The sequence below is a fragment of the Hippocampus bargibanti genome, linkage group LG03 (genome assembly GCF_051943395.1).
Source record: "Hippocampus bargibanti isolate YZ-2025 linkage group LG03, ASM5194339v1, whole genome shotgun sequence".
In the NCBI taxonomy this organism is placed as follows: domain Eukaryota; kingdom Metazoa; phylum Chordata; class Actinopteri; order Syngnathiformes; family Syngnathidae; genus Hippocampus; species Hippocampus bargibanti.
In genome coordinates, this window is record NC_142736.1 from 14,496,128 (window position 1) to 14,517,025 (window position 20,898).

The 20,898-nt window shown below is 39.9% G+C and overlaps 1 protein-coding gene across 4 annotated transcripts in view; it reads left to right on the forward strand.

The window, feature by feature from the left end:
* Positions 1 to 20,898, forward strand: part of csnk1g1 (casein kinase 1, gamma 1) — a 51,063-nt gene that overhangs the window by 4,942 nt on the left and 25,223 nt on the right. For all 4 annotated transcript variants that reach the window (XM_088992113.1, XM_088992114.1, XM_088992115.1 and 1 more), the window contains exons 2-3: positions 17,309 to 17,688; positions 17,844 to 17,884. In XM_088992113.1, the coding sequence (XP_088848239.1) occupies positions 17,502 to 17,688; positions 17,844 to 17,884 (228 nt within the window). In that variant the 5' untranslated portion in view covers positions 17,309 to 17,501. The remainder of the gene's footprint in view (positions 1 to 17,308; positions 17,689 to 17,843; positions 17,885 to 20,898) is intronic.

Below are 20,898 nucleotides of genomic sequence, written 5' to 3' on the forward strand. Positions count from 1 at the left end.
GAACAGATGCCTTCTTCAGCTGAGCTTGGCGTACAAATGTATTCTGTTGAGATAGTAGTCCACTTTTCGCTTTGAGAGTTTGTCTGCTCGTATTTGGCCTTGCAACCTATCGTACTTGTCTTTGTGACGGGATTCATAGTGTCGGCGAAGATTGTATTCTTTGAATACCGCCACCGCCTCTTGACAGATGAGACAAACAGCCTTTTCTTTGCATTGAACATAAAAATAATCGTTTGTCCACTGCAGGTTAAATACCCTGCACCCTCCGCACCCTGCCCACCACCTTTTCCAGCTACTCCCCTCAGGCAGGCGCTACCGATCCATGCGCACCAAATCCAGCAGACATTTAAACAGCTTCTTCCCCCAAGCCATTAACTCTTTGCACTCTTTCAACAGTAGCCAAAATGGAACTGTATAATGCCACTTAGCAGTTTTGTTTTTTTTGACGACGATACTAGTGCAGGGTGTTCTACCGGAAACAAATTCCTTGTGTGTTCTACATACTTGGCAATAAAGATGATTCTGATTCTGAATCAATTTTTATCTTACCTTACGTTTTCGCCATCATTCCGTTCACTCTTTGACAGGAAGGTTTACAAGACAAAACGGGTCTGGGACCAACTAGAGCGCCAAACTGAGCGCACCTGAATGTACCACTGGACTCCCCTCCACTTCCTCATACGTCACTTTCTTGTGTCGCGTCGCATTGTGACCGACTCCTTTAGCGTTCTATTGTGAGCAGGCGTGTTTGTATTGTTCAATCACAATTAAAAATAACATACATTGATTAAAATAGGAACAGATGATGATCGAAAACCGACCTTTGACTTGTAAAAGGATTTTTATTTTTCTGGAGGCCAAATAGGAAAAAAATCTGATAGCATCTCTGGTATTGTTCAGGGGGCCCGGCCAAATGTGCTGACGGGCCGGATACGGCCCGTCGGCACGGGCCGTATTTTGGTGACCCCTGCTTAAGAGCTTTAGAAGTAGATGAGTAAAACATTGAAGCAAAATCCATCGTGTTGTTCCTAAGAAAATTAATCATGAAATCCCTTCTCGGTCAATATATTAGATATGTTTTTAATGTTCAATGTTTTATCAAATTACATTTTATGTTCATTTTTCATGTTAAGGTATGAATAGCTTGACTTCATTGTTTTCCTTTTGGAAACAAATACAGTATAGTCAATTCCTTTTGAAAATGTTACTTTTTTCTTTCTGTGTTTGCTAGTTAGGGCCTTAAAAATAAGCACGTTCGCAATGAATTTGTTCAAAATCGATGTTAGTAGAATCCATTATGTTAATGATTAAATTTAGAAGTAATGCTGTATTTTGAGAAATTATATATTTTTTACAACACATTATTGAAGTTGTTTCCTGGATCACACTTTCAATTGACGATTGTCTTTTATTTGTTTGTTTGCTTGCTTATTTGCTTGTTTATTTATTTAGTTATTTATGTGAGGACACTCCCAACAAGATCACATTCAACAATATAAAGCCTTAAAGGATAACCGACACCTCTGGACAAGTTGCGTCCATAATTTGTAAAATCACTTCAAATGACTTCTACTGAGTGCATTTTACAAAGATTCTACCGCAATAGCTATATTTTACGGTTTAAGACTCGCGCTGAATGTTCATGATGTCTTGTTTTCAAGTTGATGATGATGCCCTAAGTGACGTCACGGAGGGAACGCCCCTGACCAACAAAGCGACACCCAATGCATTTTGGGCACTTTTTCTCATCTGAAAACACTGTGTTGATCGCGAAATTAGAAGGAAAACTGTATAAATCAAAGAAGTCTAAGATGGCGCCCGAGTAGGCAGCCGTCAAAAAAACAAGTGCTCTCATGAGCCTTGCTTTTTTTGTTGTTTTTGTCTTGTTTTGTGTTTTCTTTTGTCACTTTGTGTTGTTGGGCGACGTGTGGAATGGATATGGATTGTTTTTCAGCATTTTTGACCATGACATTCACCAAGGAGGAGACTGTGCTGAGCGGTTGCGTCTTTTCGGCAGCATGAATATGCCAGTACTGTTTTTTGAATGGGAGGAATGTCAGTGCCATTCGACTGCCATCGCTGGACACCAAAGGGGCCATTGTGCTTTTTTTGCGCCTGTAATGGGCAGCATCTTCACAGCCCCGCTTTGTTCAGCGGAAAGGTCTGTGCTGTTGGACAGTCTGCGGCTGAATGGATGCATGGCTTGAGGAGGCCGCGCTAAGATGAAAGGAACGTCAGCGCAGAGCGCCGATGCGTATGTGGGACTGTTGCGGCTTGGAATTGAAGCAGATTTATGTGGGACAGGAGATGTGAGACAATCTCTTTTCGTCAATGGATGATACAGCTGCGTGTTTGCTTTCAACATTTAGCTTGTAGTCGACGTGCACGTTCCACCATGATGTCCCTGATCCACTGGTGGAAAGACGCTTTGATCCCCTCCTCTTTCATCTAGAACTGCGTCATGTCATCACAAAGAGGGTACAGCAAGTCCTGAAGAATGAATGACTCTCTGTGTCTTTGTTTTGTCATGTTGTCTTTGTGTTGTCACATTATTTGTTATTTAGTTTTTTTGTTGTTGTTCTTTTGACTTCAAGACGGCGCCGCGAGAGTGGCTGCCTTTCCAGCAGCTCATGTATTTCTTTTTTCTACTTTCATTTCTTTCATCACTTTGCTGCTGTGAAATGTAAATTTCTCCACTGTGAGACTCATAAAGGAAAATCCAATCCAATAACGTGATGGTGAATTGTTGTGTGTCGCAGACAATTGCGTTAACACTCATAAAGAAGGTGTAAGTTTACACAAATTCCCAGCAGACAAATCGGCCTATTTCCAACGGAGTTCGTGCGCCATCTTGTGCATTTTCTGGGCGCCACATTGTAATCCAGACAGCTCGAATTGATACGGAAGGACTTCTTTAATCGATTGCAAATATTTATGCTTTCCTCTTCAGAAATATTTGAATCATATTCATAACTGGATGAGTAACAAGAAAGTATCTTCTCCGAATCCGAACTCTCTGAAGCCATTGTTTTGATTCTGGAGCAAGGCAGTTTGTGAAGGAGTATCCTGGCGTGACGTCACGAACAAGGGGGCGAGACTTTCTGAATATTACCAGTTCCGAGCTCATTTTGTGGCAGTTTTGGGACACTTTAAGTCATTTTTAATGGTGTTTTGCATTTGACTTAAAATATCAGCCTTCGTGTTTTGGGTATTTTAGATGCTTTCAAACGTTTTTCTGATGTCAGTTAGGAAACAAAAAAATGGTGTAGGTTGCAGAAGTTGAAATATCAGACAATTGCGTTCACCAATTGTAATGACGTTTAAAGTGATGCATCGTAATGTTTTCTAAAATATTAATGGCAAATTCAAGATATATTGAATTTTGTTATTTAAAATAAAGTAAATTGTGTTTTCTTATGCAACATTGTAATCATAACAATCCATAATTACAACATGAAGAATGTTTGCACATTTTTTGTGAATTTATTTTTTAAGAATCAAATAAATCTACATCAGTGTTCCCAGTTTTTGCTGCATTTTTGATTGCAATCTCGGTCTCAAGTTTCAGCCATTTTGCAGATTTCTCAAGAGCTATTCAATTACATTCGAGTCTGCAACCTTACTGGGCCACTCAGTGCAATTCACTTTTTCATTATTTGCCTGTGTGCGCAGGGTCATTGTTCTGCTGAATGATGAACAGTCACCCCAGACTGGGGTCAAGCGTGTCCTGGATGGTGGTTGTCATCCAAGATGTCTCTGTTCATTGCCGAATTTATTTTTATGTCAACCCTAACTCAGGCTCCCAGTTCCTGCTGCTGGAGAAAAAAAAAAACTCGCAGCATGATGTTGCCTCCGCTGTGCTTCACCTTTGGGATGTTATTGGCCAGGTGATGAGTGGTGTTTTCATCCTTCTAAACATGACATTTGAACCTCACTCCCAAGAGTTCAGTCAGTGTCTCATAAGATCGGAGAATTTTGTTGTGCATGGTCAGAGTATCTTTTTAGAGCTGCCAAGATAAGTGGACATGTAACGACAATATGGCTGATCAAAATTGTCACAAATTCATTTAATAGTTGTCGTTTTTTTGTAAATGTATATAGTTAATTGCCATTTTGTTTTTCTGTCTCGCCTGCCGTGTCTCCCGCTTTTCTTGGTGGCTGTAAGCCTTGTCTGTGATGCTCATGTGCAGTAGAGGTTAACAGAAGGAATGTGGGTGATGTGGTGTCTAGGCTAACACGCGTTAGCATTAGAGCCTGAAGGTTCGGGCCCATTTCACCCCAGAAAAATGTGATACATTGCAAACTCCCATTTCATGGCAGTGTGTGTAAGCCAGCCGGAGTTAGCAAGGCATACAAGTTCTAGTGCATGTGTTTGGTGTACTGCGATGTCCTGTTAGGGATGGTCCACTGTGGATTAAGTCGGCAGTGAACTTGCACACGTGAACAACCAAAACACAATTTTTGTATACTGTACCTGTGCTTGACATCGAACAGGCGCTCCCTCATTGTCACCACAAAGCCCACACAGAGATCTGTGTTTATGAACACAGACAGAGCTCACTCAAAGGAAAACAATGTGACATACTGCCCTCGATGGCATCACCTAACAATAAAACATATTACTGAACTAGTTCAGTAGAGAGCATTGTCATCAAATGGTGAGTAGTTTTTGCTTTTTTGAATGTTGCTGTGTCGATGACCATTTTGCGTTTGGGAGCCTTTTACTGAGCGAGTTGCTTGTTCTGTAGCCACAAAGGGACATAAGTCTTCTTGTGCCGGTCCCAAGGCCGGATAAATGTGGGAGCCTTTTACTGAGCGAGTTGCTTGTTCTGTAGCCACAAAGGGACACAAGTCTTCTTGTGCCGGTCCCAAGCCCGGATAAATACAGAGGGTTGTGTCAGGAAGGGCATCCGACGTAAAAGCTTGCTTGGCCAAAACAAACATGCGGATCAAACCTCTAAAGATGGAGGACACTGATTTGCTGTGGCGACCCCTTGAAGGGAAAAGCCGATAGGAAAAGAAGAAGACTGAACTAGTTCATTATAAAATACTAATATACAGTATAAAAAAATGACCCCACCATTGTGTTGATGAAATTATTCATAATAGTGAAGCGAAACATGTTGTGCTTTACTTGAATAAAAATGAACCAAGTTGGGTGATTGTTTTAGTTTGGCTCGCTGTGTTTTTCCTATTTCCACTATTTTCTACATTTAAAAAAGGCGGTGAAAAATAAGAATGAAATATCCATCCATCCATTATCTGACCCCGCTTATCCTCATGAGGGTCGTGGGCCTACTTGAGCCTATCCCAGCTGTCTTAGGGCAGTAGACAGGGTACACCCTGAACTGTTTGCCAGCCAATTGCAGGGCACACATAAACAAACAACCATTGACACTCACAATCATGCTTAATGACATTTTAGACTATTCAATTAACCCATGGTGCATGTTTATTTAAATGTGGGAGGAAACCCGTCAACTAACATGTCCCACAGCTGGTTTGTATTAATTGTTCCAGGATGCCAGATTAAATACTGAAAAATAAATACCTGCTGACATGGAACAAAGCTCTCATTAATATTACATCTACATGCACCCTTCCCACGTGCCCAATGCATTCTGCTCAGTGAAGGATTTCTACCTTTTGAGCAAGGCACTAGTTTTTTTCTCTCTCTCTCGTCATGGTGCATAGGTACATAATAAAATTGTTTTCTAGCAGTGAAATGCTTACTTAAACTAATGATCATGCACGCTGCTGTCTCGTTTATCTGTTAAACGTTTTCCAGAGTCCAGACATGTCTGAGCATGTTTTAAGTGTATCACAGAAGTTGTCATGGTGATGCAATGTTACACAAATGACAAGTCCAGTACCTGCCCCCGCACTTAAACCCTTAAATATAGTTCTACCCCACTTTCTCACTGGTGTATTTTTCACATCTAAAATGTATTGTAGATTCCGCAATATTTCAAGTCTTTAGTAGCACCTTTTTTTGGGTGTTTATTGCCAACAGGCACTGGTCTCTTGTCATGCCTTCTAATTCAAATGTAGTTGGCTGTTTTCATTCAAGTTTGTGTTAGTTTTGATTCGTGCAATGTGACCTAATATTTAAATCCAGCTCTGGCACAATCATGAACTGCTCGTCTTTTGTTTCCAGCATTAGGGTCTTAATTGTTAATTGAAGCCACCCGGCTTATGATAATAATATTACTCTTACTATTAATTATATATAATGTATGCATGCTTCTACTAATAGTAAATGAGTACATTGATAAATGCGTGATAAATCAAGTGTAAATAAGTAGAAAGATTAAATAAGCGATTTACATGAGAAAAAATCTTACATTTTACAAATTCCTGTCACTTGGGTAAACAAAAATAATACTATAAAACAAAATATATCATGAATATCAATATGACATTTTAACAGAAAATACTCTGTAGGCCTCCTTTTAGAAAAATAATATAAGGTACAAATATAACAGAATATAAACAGGGAAATACAGCAAATAAGGCTATATAACTTCTTCTATTTCTTTCGGCTTTTCCCTTCAAGGGGTCGCCACAGCAAATCAGTGTCATCCATCTTTAGAGGTTTGATCCGCATGTTTGTTTTGGCCAAGCTTTTATGTCGGATGCCCTTCCTGACACAACCCTCTGTATTTATCCGGGCTTGGGACCGGCACAAGAAGACATATGTCCCTTTGTGGCTACAGAACAAGCAACTCGCTCAGTAAAAGGCTCCCAAACACAAAATGGTAATCGACACAGCAACATTCAAAAAAGCAAAAACTATACAATGTTAAAAATAATATAATGTGTTTAGTTTTTGCTTTTTTGAATGTTGCTGTGCCGATGACCATTTGGGAGCCTTTTACTGAGCGAGTTAATTGTTCTGTAGCCACAAAGGAACATAAGTCTTCTTGTGCCGGTCCCAAGCCCGGATAAATACAGAGGGTTGTGTCAAGAAGAGCATCCGACGTAAAAGCTTGGCCAAAACAAACATGCTGAGCAAACCTCTAAAGATGGAGGACACCAATTTGCTGTGGCAACCCCTTGAAGGGAAAAGCCGAAAGGAAAAGAAGATAATATAATGTGTTTGTATGTTCTGTAGTGTGCTTTGTTACACCTGTTAGCTCTTTTGAATGCCCTACATAAAGATGTATTGTATTTTGTACATCATTTTTATTTTTTGTAGTTTCTGTGCATAAAAAAAATCAAGTCTTTGCAGGTTCAAAAATGTATCATAACAAACAAATTTTGCACTTGATAATATTCATCAATTCAGCATCGGATGCAACATAAAGTATGACAACAGGTCAGTAAAATATGACATTTTTACGTAAGTCAGTCAAAATTAAAATACAGCAAAAGCAAATAAACCTACATTGTAAATATGGACATTTGAGTTTAAAGAATGAATTTAATAACATTAATGTTTTTGAAGGCATAATATGCCTACTCCAAATCCCGGATATGTTGACCGAATCTCCTGTTAAGGCTCCTCTTCATCTAGCCATTCATTTTCCTATCCATTTGTCATGCCAAATGTGTTACATATGCAACAACCAGCACAGATTAAATTTCTTTCCTGCGGAAGGAGAGGAGCCGTTGTGGGTGCCCACGGCCCCATCAAACGAACACTGACAGTAACATTAAATGACAAATAAGACAACACGACTATGAACTACATGAACCGTGGTGAATTTAGACCGGCTTTAGTCATGTTAATTAAGCCACGCATGTGTCCACTGGCAGCAGAAACGTTAATCTGCAGTCACCGTCAGGCTGGGGCTCGACTTTACTGCATGCTCTTCCATGCTATTGGCATTCATGAACAACTGAGAGTCGCATAAGAGCAACAAAGGAGAGCGAAGCAATATAAGCGACGAAAGTGTGCACTGAAGCAGCCATTGCTCAGGACCCGTCTCCATGGAAACAAAGGGCAGATTTGAACTCTCGATTCAAACCTCGCTTGAATTTGGACACCGACATGCGGTCAAGGCATGCCAGAACTGACATCATGTGGCCCCCAACTTTGTCCTTTCGAGGACGCAGATAACATTTTTGGACTTTGCGACAGAGTGTACTTGATCTGTGCAGAAACTTTAACCTATGAAACCCATTCTATCAGAATCAGAAAACCTTAATGAAATGTATTATTATTATTATTATTTATTTGTCCCACAATGGGGAAATTTGCAGTCCACAGCAGCAATTTTAAAGGGGGATGAGGTGGGGGGGGTGAAAGGATAGAAAACAAGATATTCTAAGCATAGTAAAATAAAAATGTCAACTGTATACTGTAATGTGCAAAACCATTTCATTAAAAAACTGTACATAGTGCAAGTACAGTGAGACCTTGGCTTACGAACGTAATTTGTTCCCAGACAGAATGTGTAAGGTGAAAAGTGTGTATCCCAAAAAAACATTTTCCCATAGGAAACCATTAAAATGAGAATAATGCGTTCCCAGGTCTCCATAAAATATAATTTTCAACTAAATAAGCCTTAAAACCACACACAACATACCTTATTCTATGTATAATAAATGTGCCATTGTATTGTAATGAGAGAAATACACTGCACTGTATAATAAAGTCACTTTATTTACATTTGTGATGGTCATTGATGGCTCCTAATTGACACCTGTTGCTTTCTGACTTGTAAAGTCTTACGAAACTGAGGCATCACATTATCGTTCATCATGTTGACAATTCTCATAGCCACAGTCTTTTCTGGAAGGAACTGTTCAATAAAAGCCTGCACATCATTCCACTTAGCAAATCAAATCCTGTGTGTTGAGGACCTCATTATGGTCTGCAACAAGCTCCTCGATGTCATCTGCATCCACTTCGCGTCCCATGTTCTGTCCAATGGAAACAATGTCGTCCAAAACAACAGAGTCATGAGGATCAAATCCTTCAAAGTCCCTCTCAAGGATGCATGCGGGCCACAAGTTCTTCCATGTTGCTTTCAAGGATCGAAGGGTAACATCATGCCAATCCTTTTCTATCAGCACAATGATACACATTGAAATTGACTTAGCATATCCTCTAAATCAGACAAACGCACACCTTGTTCGTGTTTCTCAATGATCTTCTTCTACTCGACTGTAATTTTGTTTTTTTTTATGTCTTCTTCGGCTGAACACGAGCCTGTGGTGTCTTTTTCGGTCCCACAAAAGCAAACGTATCTGTAAAAAACTCCTTGGAGGCGATCGACGTCTCTCTCTCTCTCTCTCTCTCTCTCTCTCTCTCTCTCTCTCTCTCTCTCTCTCTCTCTCTCTCTCTCTCTCTCTCTCTCTCTCTCTCTCTCTCTCTCTCTCTCTCTCTCTCTCTCTCTCTCTCTCTCTCTCTCTCTCTCTCTCTCTCTCTCTCTCTCTCTCTCTCTCTCTCTCTCTCTCTCTCTCTCTCTCTCTCTCTCTCTCTCTCTCTCTGTGTGTGTCTGTCTCTCGCTCGCTCTGGATCGACGTGTGCATTCAGAGAAAGGGGGTGTGGAAAGGCAGGCCGGCTGGGGCGCTGTTCAGTCATGTCCTTTGGTGTTCTTCCGCGGAAGATTACTCCGCCAGCCGTGGTGGAGTGTGTGTATCGTGAAAAGTAGTGCGTAATCCAAGGTCTAATTTTCATAAATTTAACGTTTGCAAACCGAAAAGTTCGTAAGGCAAGGCCTTCGTAAACCGAGGCCCCACTGTATCAAGAAAGTGGTGTAGATGAAAAATGTGAACACGGTAAATGCAGTGAAACACCCAAACAGCAGTTCTGCTATCATTCAAACGACACAAGTGATCACTTTAGAGAGGTGTCCAATGAAGGGCACACAGACACTAAATGCAAGTTCTCTGGTTCCTTCCAAGAAACATGCACGTTTTCACGGCGAGCGCGTCGATGAGACGACCAGGCAATTTTCTCACCATTGATCCAAAGTTGCCTGCCAAGGTGGCGGAATTTTGGCTTCATCTATTTCCCTGCCACTCCAAATTGTCCCAAGGTCTGAATGTGAGCGTGAATGGTTGTCTGTCTCTCTGTGCTGCGAGTATCTGGCAATCTGTGTCGGATGTACCCAGTCTGCAGCCCGATAACGGCTGGGATAGGCTGCAGCATGCCTGTGAACCCTTGTGAGGATAAGCAGATTTGAAAATGGATGGATGGATTAATTACCTGCCACTCACGTCTGTTCATTTCAGCATCTCATCGACGCGTGCTTGGCCAACCAACCTACCGCTTGGGCAGCCATGGTGGCCACCTGCACCGCTACCCCCAACTGTTAGCAACAATTTGTGACAGATGATTTCCTTCTGGTTAGCCTGCAGGATGCTTGCTTTAATTGTATTTTCTTGTGTCATGACGCCATCCTATTTCTGATGTTTTGATGAGTGGACAAAACTCTTGGGGGTCAAAACTCAAGATGGCCCAAAATGTTCAGTCCATCACTCAATTATACAGTATGGGTGTGTATGTAAAAATTCACTCTGATGCCAATACACCTCACTGAGGGTGCGTACGTTTGGAGAGGTAGAGTGTGCTCCCATCCCATTAATTTCCAAACGCAGCCTGCACTGTAAACCAAGTAGCAGTTCATGCTTGAACTGTTTCCATCTCTGATGTCTGATGTGTCTCCAGTTGGAGCATAAGAGTGCGCATCAGACCTCCGTTTTTGCTGTACCCTGAATGACCACAAGTAACATTATGTAATACTGGTAGTCCATGGTTGTCCTTGAGAGCAACTGAGCTGTCTTTGATGCTGAGAACTGTGTAGGCAATACTGAACATGAGTCATCCGGAAGCTCCATGCGCCCGCACGCACACACACACACGCACGCACACACACACACACACACACACACACACACACACACACACACACACACGCACGGTACTTATCTGCATCAACCTCTCCATGCATAGGAATTACACCATTGTCATCAACCTATTAGTCATATTGATATGTAGGCTGTTTTAGATAGACCAATTCATACATGTCTGTCAAATTTACATTAGGAATTGGGGCAACCAAACCCTGAATGCCTTTTGAATTTGTAAACGAAATGAGTCCATGACACTGTATGTCCTAATGATTGCTTGCTCTTCATTTGATATGCACATGTCCTGTCCGCAGGATGTATCTATGCACTTGATGTGAGCAGACTAGCGTACATCAATGTCCCTGGGAGTGGACAGCTTTTATGTAATTGTTTACATAATATTCTGCACAAACACGACCCATTTGGCCAAGGTTGTGGGCGGAATATAATATTGATAGTCACTGTGAGCTGGGCTTCTTGCACTCATCTCAACAACACCCTGACGGTAAACTATGCCATCCTTATTGGGCATTGTGCTCTGGTAAACAGTGATTATTTCGGTGTATAAAATAGATAATCCTGCCTTTACAATAAATTCAAGGTAAAAAGCTCGGGGATTTTATGATTGTCAAAAGATTAAGAGTTGTGATGAAACCGGGTGAGGGTGTTAATTAGACTCATACAAGAGGGGGAAAAATGCTTGATGCTGCAAAAATGTTATAAAAATGTACAACAATGTGGTACAACACTGTAGCCAAATATTTAAAAACTATTTTAGCTCCATATTTAAAAACTATCTTAGCGCCGTTGGTTGGTAACGCAGAATATCACGTAGAGAACACCACAGGGTTTGTAGAGAGGATCAAAGACCTCATATTGGAACCTGAAGAAACATTGGCATCTTACGATGTGACTTCTCTCTTCACATCTGTCCCAACCCCAGCAGCAGTCTCAGTGGTGAGGACGACACTGCTGGCGGACGTTTCTCTGCAAGAAAGAACCAAACTTAAACCGGACGATATCTGCCAATTATTGGAAATCTGCCTTGATACTACATATTTTCAATTTAGGGAGAAATTTCATTCAACAAATTCATGGTTGTGCTATGGGCTCACCAGTTTCACCCATAGTGGCTAATCTGTACATGGAACAGATGGAGAAACAGGCCCTCACATCCTTCCCGAGGACAAAACCTAGACACTGGTTTAGATATGTGGACGATACTTTTATCATAATTAAAAAACAAGAAATTCAATCCTTCACAGATCACCTCAACTCGGTAGATATCAACATTAAATTTACTCGTGAGGATACCCTTTTTAAATTAAAGTAATTATAAAAGTGTACAGAGCGCTAAAAACAGAAGTCTTTAGGAAGGCTACGCACACCTTTCGATTCTAACCACCCTTTACAACACAAACTAGGAGTTATCAGAACCCTCCAGCATAGGGCTATACTAACAAGTGTCAAAGGTAGAGAAAAGGAGTCAAAACATATCAGGAGAGCACTCACTAACTGTGGGTACCCTTAGTGCTCATTTAACAAATGTCAGAGAGAAAGAATAGGGAATGAAACCAAAAATTCTGAAGATACAAAAAGGAGAGGAATAGCAGTACCTTACATTGCAGGAGTTTCTGATAAACTACAAAGAGTACTTTGGCATCACAAAATTCCTACTTATTTCAAACTGATAAACAGTAAGGCAAAAATTAGTGCATCCAAAAGATAGGCTGCCAAATGAAAAACAAAGTAATGTAGTTTATTCAATACATTGTACGAATGAAAATTGTAAAGAGCAATACACACAATACATCTAAAAAAAAATAATTTATCAACATCGCAGGGATAATACTAGGGGGCCTCAATCGGCATTACATATGCACCTAAAAACTAGCAACCACTCATTTGACGACAATGAGGTTAAAATCTTAGCGAAAGAACATACATGGTTTGAAAGTGGAGTAAAAGAAGTGCTTTTCATAAAACAGCTAAATCCTTCTTTAAACCGATATGTTGGGGTGAGGTTCAATTTGGATCGTTCGTACAACAGCCTACTTAGGCAAAATAGGATTAGGAATACTGATGAGGTAATACCGGTGGAAGTGGGGCAATCAGGCCAGTCGTTAGACAGAACAATAGGAACAATCAGTGGAGCGGCAGGGAGTAGTCCTATGGTCCACCCAAGCTGAGAGCAGGGACCTATCAGAGCAGAGTCCGGCACCGCCATGTCTGGACAGTAGGTTTTCCATACATGTATTTAATGTTGTTGTATTCAGGTATCTTTATCGCTTGCAACAATCACTGTTTTTCATGTTTGTACATGCTGGCGTTCATGGTTTCGTGTGTATAGAACAACGTGAGGATTTTGCATTGGTTGCATTTTTGAAACGAAATTTTTTTGTTCTTTCTCATTTTTTTTTCTGCAAGACCTCACTTCAACCCTTTCTTGTTGTTTGTTTTTGCAATTACGACATTACGTCACTTTATGTACGTCACTTCCTCACTTTACATATGTCACTACCTCACTTTACATACGTCAGTCACTGCCTCACTTTCCAGACGACACTACCTCACTTTACATACAGAAATTACAAGTATTGTCTGTTGTCAATTGTATGTCTTTTAGCCACGTTATAAGTGCCTTGCATGTCTTGCACGCTGGGTCCGAGAGGACATTAATTTCATTTGTGCTGTATGTCATGCATATTAGCACGTTTGACAATAAAGCTGACTTTGACTTGAAATAGTCATTAAAAAAGTGTAAAGACGTTTTTATTTTATGCATAAGTTTATTTTTCATTTCACTACTGTACAAAAAGCATGCTAGATACGCAATCCATGAACCCAATGATAAAATTGCCATATCAAAGATCCCCCATTTACGTATCCCCGCCCCCCCTTTTTTTTAATGCAGATCGGCGCAGGACGGATATATCGATAGTACGGTTATATCGACATTTCTTCTGACTCCTGAGAATATCGATATAACGAGACTTTACCATATATATATATATATATATATATATATATATGTGTGTGTGTATATTTGTGTATATATATGTATATGTAAAATATTTTACATATATATATATATATGTAATGTGTGTATGTATATATATATATATATATATATATATATATATATATATATACAGTAAAGTCTCGTTATATCGATATCGGATATATCAATAGTCCCGGTTATATCGATACTATTTCTATGCACGCACGGAGAAAATTACATGCAAACAGGGTCGGATATATCGATAGTCCCGGTTATATCGATATTTTTTCGGACTCCCTTGAATATCGATATAACGAGACTTTACTGTATATATATATATATATATATATATATATATATATATATATATATATATATATATTGTGTATATTGTGTATATATAATATATTGTGTGTGTGTGTGTGAGCGGGGGCTAGCTTTCACACATCATATTCAGCATTCACCATGTCGTCATTTAGAGCCGACCATTTAATTTCCATACCGCTTGCTCTAATCTTAGAGAAAATGTACCAGAGCGTGGAGACATTAACATCAAACGAATGTTGAACGCCAAAATTTGAGACCACGACTACTCTGTACTGCTTCTAACTTCTCCCAGTATTTGACACAGCATTTTAATCTTATTAGACATTCTGCTCTAGAGTAAAGCAGTAGATGTTTTTAATAATGAAAAATGAACCTGTTGGACCAAGCCGACTGCTGCTGCTGTCGGGATCTGTACCAGGAGACTAAAATACATCAAATGCCAAATACCAGGCATGTCAAGTCATGCACAAACAGCACAGTCACATGCAGCTAATTAGCTTCATAGACATTGCTGCTTTCATCATTTTCTTAAGTAAAGTGACATAATGATAAACTCTAGAATTTTGTCAGCCTCACATGCCAGTTCCAGACTTATGCATAAAGGACAACAGACACCATTTTTTTGGTGCCTCACTAACATCAGAAATATGTTTTATAGCATCTAAAACACCTAAAACACGCAGGCTGATATTTTTAGTCAAACGCAAAACACCAATAAAAATTACTTAAAGTTGGCCAAAACTGCCACTAACTAGCTCAAAACTAGAGAGATTCAGAAAGTCCTGTCCCCTTGTTCGTGACGTCATATTTGGAACCTTTTGGGTGAATCCGGCGATCCTGGCCCACAAACTGCCTTGCTCCAGAATCAAAACAATAGCTTCAGAGAGTTCAGATTCGGAGAAGATCCTTTCTTGTTACTCATCCAGTTATGAATATGATTCAAATAGTTCTGAAGAGTAAAGCATAAGTGGTTTGTGATTGATTAAAGAAGTCCTTCCGTATCAATTCAAGCCATATGCAAGCGACGAAATGAAACGACATATGAAGCATACATGAAGCTCCATAAATTAGCAATATAGCATCAACTTCAGTGATGTGTGGCATATAAGGAAATGAATAACGAATAATAGGTTACAAGATCAACATCAATGTAGATTGTTTAATGGTTGTGCATGCAAAAAGTATTTTAAACTTTCAAGATGAAAAGTTACGAACTTGCATATGAATGGCCTTCTATAGAATGGAGTTCATAGTAATAAAATTGTAGTGAATCGCAATTCACATAAAATCAAGAATTTAATCATGGACCTCAAATCACGATTGTATTGAATAGAACATGCATCTAGCAGTGTCTAGCTCAGGGGTCGGGAACCTTTTTGACTAAGGCAGCCATAAAAGTAAAATATTTAGAAATGACACTTTTTCAACAAAAAACTCAGAGTCAAAGTCAGCTTTGTTGTCAAATATGCTAATATGCATGACATACAGCACAGATGAAATTACTGTCCTCTCGGACCCAGCTAAATGTCAGAATATATTATTTAAAATAACTTTGTGATAGTACTCACCATGAACGGTTTTCCGTTCCTCATGATTGGTAAAAGTCCAGCCAAACGATCGGAATGAAAGTCAACATGCTGCTAGCTAGCCTGCACACGGCTCATGAGCTTCTACACTTGCATTCTGCTGTCTCTCGTAGAAGTATATTGATGCTAACACGGTGTTTTCAGACAACACAAAGTACCAAAAAAGCACTCAAACTCGCCTGTGTATCGCTTTCTCGCAGAGGTGGTTCCTAAATATACGTCACTTCCGGCATCGCCATCAACTCGAAAACAAGACTCCTTGAATATTCAGCGCGAATTTTAAAAAATATAGCGATATCTCAGTAAAAGTCAGTTGAAGTGATTTTACAAATTATGGACGCAACTATGTCGGGAGGTGTCTGTTGTCCTTTACCCGTACATTAGCAAACTGACTTATACTGTAACCCAAACGTCACAGTGAATGAGCATGTACTTTCTGGGAATGAGCATGTGATAACATTTAACTGACCAATTATTTCATAAAAACAATTGGATTGGATTGGATTGGATTTGCCATTATTAGTCTTGCAGTGGGGAAATTTACATTTCACAGCAGCAAAGTTATGAAAGAAATGAAAGTAGAAAAGCAAAATACAGGAGCTGCTGGAAAGGCAGCCACTGTCGCGGCGCCGTCTTGAAGTCAAAAGAACAAAAAAAACTAAATAACAAATAACATGACAACACAAAGACACAGAGAGACATTCATTCTTAAGCACTTTCTGTACCCTCTTTGTTACATAAAGCAGTTCCAGATGAAAGAGGAGAGGATCAAAGCGCCTCTTCACCAGTGGATCAGGGACATCATGGTGGAATGTGCACGTCGACTACAAGCTAAATGTTGAAAGCAAACACGCAGCTGTAGCATCCATTGACGAAAAGAGATTGTCTCACATCTCCTGTCCCACATAAATCTGCTTCAATTCCACAAACGCATGGGCGCTCTGCGCTGACGCTCCTTTCATCTTATCATGGGCTCCTCAAGCCATGCATCCATTCAGCCGCAGACTGTCCAACAGCACCAACCTTTCTATTGAACAAAGCGGGGCTGTGAAGATGCTGCCCATTACAGGCGCAAAAAACACAATGGCCCCAGAGCTGTCCAGCGATGACAATCGAATGGCACTGACATTCCTCCCATTCAAAAACAGTACTGGCTTATTCATGCTGCCGAAAAGGCGCAACCGCTCAGCACAGTCTCCTCCTTGATGAATGTCATGGTCAAAAATGCTGAAAAACAATCCGTATCCATTCCACACGATGCACAACAACACAAAGTGACGAAAGAAAACACAAAAACAAGACAAAAACAACAAAAAAAGCAAGGCTCGTCAGAGCACTTGCTGACGGCTGCCTACTCGGGCGCCATCTTGGACTTCCTTTTTTGATGATGATCAATTAATCGATTAATTCATGTTATTTTTAATTGTTTATAATGGGATGGAAGAATATCTATTTGAGCCAATTCAGCTCACAAAATTAGTTTATCTTGGCTCAAACTCATCCGCTTGAGATACCAGATAATAAAACACTTGAATCAAAAGACACAATGCAGAATATTTTTTAATCTATTGTATGTAATCTTGTGTTTCAGTCTTCCCTCCCCTGACCGATGTTGAGGCCAGAGTGAGGACAGAAGCGTGTCCAAACCAACGTTTATCTCATGAGTGTGTGTATGTGCCACCTCGGCACTGCCATTGACTAGGGCTGTGGCCGCGGTGGGCCCGCCCCAAGCGGGCCTTTGTACACATTACACGAGACCCTCGTTGAACTGTGCTGCTCACGCCATGGATCAACAAAGGGAGAAATATGGGGAGCGGCCCGCCAGGAGTACGAAAGTTTCCCAGGGAAGTCGCAGTGGACACTCGTCCCGGCCGTCTGGCTCCTCAAGCTCCTCTGGGGTCCTCATGGTGGGCCCAAATTTTCGTGTAGGCAAAAAGATTGGCTGTGGAAACTTTGGTGAATTGAAACTGGGTAAGTAAAGGAAGGGATAAAAGCAACATCTACAGTCAGATTGTATGTTTTTATGGAAGGACGGGACAAAACCAGATCTTTTTCTACTTGTCGTACAGCTATTAAGGTGTAAATAAAATAAAATATTGTTACTAAACACTTTTTCCCCTCTCCAGGTAAAAATCTCTACACCAATGAATATGTAGCTATTAAATTGGTAAGTTGACATTTTCTTTCTTGAAGCCTAAACTGTGTATAAAGGGTCGAAAGCAAAATGATTTATGCTATCGGTGATCGGTGAACATCTTGCACCAGGTCCTTGCACCAGGTCCCGCAAGAGTTCATTTGTCAAGACTCAGATTTTCCCTCATGCTGCAACTTATTCACTTGATCAGTGAAATATAGTTGCTGTTATTCTCTGCCATTGCTGTTAGACAGGAAGCGTGTTTTATGAGACAAATGGATTCGTTAATTTGTTCACAGATGTTACCACACTGCATGTTTTTGTCAGCACTATTTTTATATGCGCTAAATTAACGTTTCCCTCCAAATGAGGTGTTATAGTTGCTACGCTGTTATGAACGCTGGATACTGGCAAAGTGACTCATGCGTCTTATTCCACACTGGATGGATGAAGAAACGTTGTCAGTGTTAATTTCACCCGGTGACGTCGTTGGTGCGACATACTTGGCAGGGGGTTGTCTTTCAAAACATCACTGGACGGTTAGGTCTGTTCTATGTGTACAAAATCTGAAGCTTTATTGCTCTGTTGTCATGTTTGTAAAATAACAATGAAATGTCCTGAAGTATTCACGTATGAAACGTGATGTTTAGATTGTTAATGGGCAATAGTCTAGTGCTGTGACTGACTTTCAAAATATTTTACATTGTCGACTTGAATGTTGATAAAGTGGTTCTGCACTCTGGGTCAAATTGGACACGCATACAGCAGGGATGCATCTGGGCCATGCCATTTACGCATTTTGATCGCCACTGGCGCAACTTTGTAAATCTACTGCACCAGCGCATATTGCCACTGCTCTGTGCCACATTTAACATATGTCTGTTAAAATAGCTAAAGAAACTAATGTAGTTAAACAGCAATTGAAAACGGTTCGTTTTCCTTTATAGCAGGGGTCTCAAACTCGCCATAATGAAACAAAGATAATACGATAAGCAAAGTGAACTACTGACCAAACAAAGGAAGAAGGAGCTGAGCAAGACTTTAAAGCAGTGGTCTCAAACTCGCGGGCCAAATGCGGCCCCCGAAAGAATATTTTGCGGCCCGCCTTGATATGAAAGATTAATGTTAGTGCGGCTCGCATGATTGATATGAATGAAAATTGTGTGTGGAGCTGAAGAAGTAGGCAATAGAAGCCATGTTTTGGACAGTTCATGTTCAATATTATATTTATGTTAAGAAAGTTAAAGGTTAAAGAACTGTGAATACAGACATTTGAAACTTTATTATAATAATTCGTTTCCCTGTGGTTTTTTTCAGTCGTCTGTATCTGCCTTATGATATTATAATCATTTGATTTATTTATTGCTGGTTAATTTATTTTTTATTCATTTTTCCATTTATTCATTTAATTCATTTTTTGTATGTTAAAAATAAAGATTTTGACAATATTGGAATGTTTTATCTGTGCTTTTCTTGTGGAAATCCTGATGCGGCCCAGCCTCACCCAGACTGCCTCCAGTGGCCCTCGGGTCAATTAAGTTTGAGACCCCTGCTTTAGAGGTTTTAACTTTTGTCGTGATCTGCCGGACAATGCCGAATGAGATAATCGAATATTTATTTACCCATGGTGCATTGCAGTATTTACATCGAACGACATCGACGTAGTTGGTTGCAATATGGAGGGAGAGAACAGGAGTAAAACTCAAATACATTATAAACAAACAGCAAACAAACATTTTCATTTTTAAGAAACAACAGAGGGTAATGACAATTCGTTTCAGCAAACTGCTGTTCATGATTCGAATTTAGTGGATAATGGGAATTATTTCAGAGCTGTTGCAGCACATTGGAAATCTACACAGCAAAGAAATTTGTTTAAGTTGACACTGCCAAGTCTGTTCTCTTTGTCTTCCCTGTAATACCGTAGAATCTCAAAATAGCACAGGGTTGATTGTGTAGTAACTAAATAAAATCGAAACGTTTGTTTATTTTATGTATGACTAAAGTAGTTGACTTGAATTAAAATTGTTTATATATTAGACAAATAGATTTTACTCAAATGGTTTTTATTTGCAATTTAAAAATATCATGCTTCAATGAATGTACAGTAAAGTCTCGTTATATCGATATTCTCGGGAGTCCGAAAAATATCGATATAACCGGGACTATCGATATATCCGACCCTGCGCGCATGTAATTTTCTCCTTGCGTTCATAGAAATAGTATCGTAATAAGCGGTGCTATCGATATAACCGATATCGATATAACGACACTTTACTGTATCAGTTTTGGATACTTTGGCAATCTAGTTAAATCGGCCCCATCAATTTTAGAATTTGGCCTCCTTTTTAGACACAAGGGTTCCAAGTGGGCCCCTTTTTAAATTTCCCAGATTCATCCCTGCTGTAGTAAGGCAGCAGTCAGACTGGGCCAGTTGTCCCGTAATAGTTGACTGTCCCTCCCATTTAGCTTGTCGGCCCGCATTCACACTGTGTTGCACTCCAACATGGCTGAGCACTTTTTTGTCATTATGCAAAAGTAAGGCCACAAATTAATAACAGCACAGTTGAACAAAGAGTTATAATATCAAAGGAAAGTGTAGGAAGGAAGGGAAAATGTAATAGCCCAATTTCGGACAGAGCTGGATGTGAATATAGGGATCTGAGACCTGCCGGCTTGCTGCATTGGCCGATATATACAGCATTTTATTCAGTGTTCATTCAATGCACTTTTCAAGGTTTACAAGTTTTCTCAAGCGCCTACACAATTCAACTAATTTAGCACTTTAAAGTCATGGTATGTTAATACTGTATAATGTTTAACTTTTATGCTTGAAATGTAAATTTGCTATGATAAAAAATGTAGTTTCCCACCAAACTATAAAATTCTCCCAATTATGTTGTTTGGGTTTTATTTGGGGGGGGCAGTACTCTTTGTCATATTGGCCATAATGATTATGCAAGGTTCTGATTATAATCAATCACTGGTTTGCCAATTTATTTCATTGATGACAAAGCAGTTCAGTCCTACGCAGTGGTTGAAAAGAA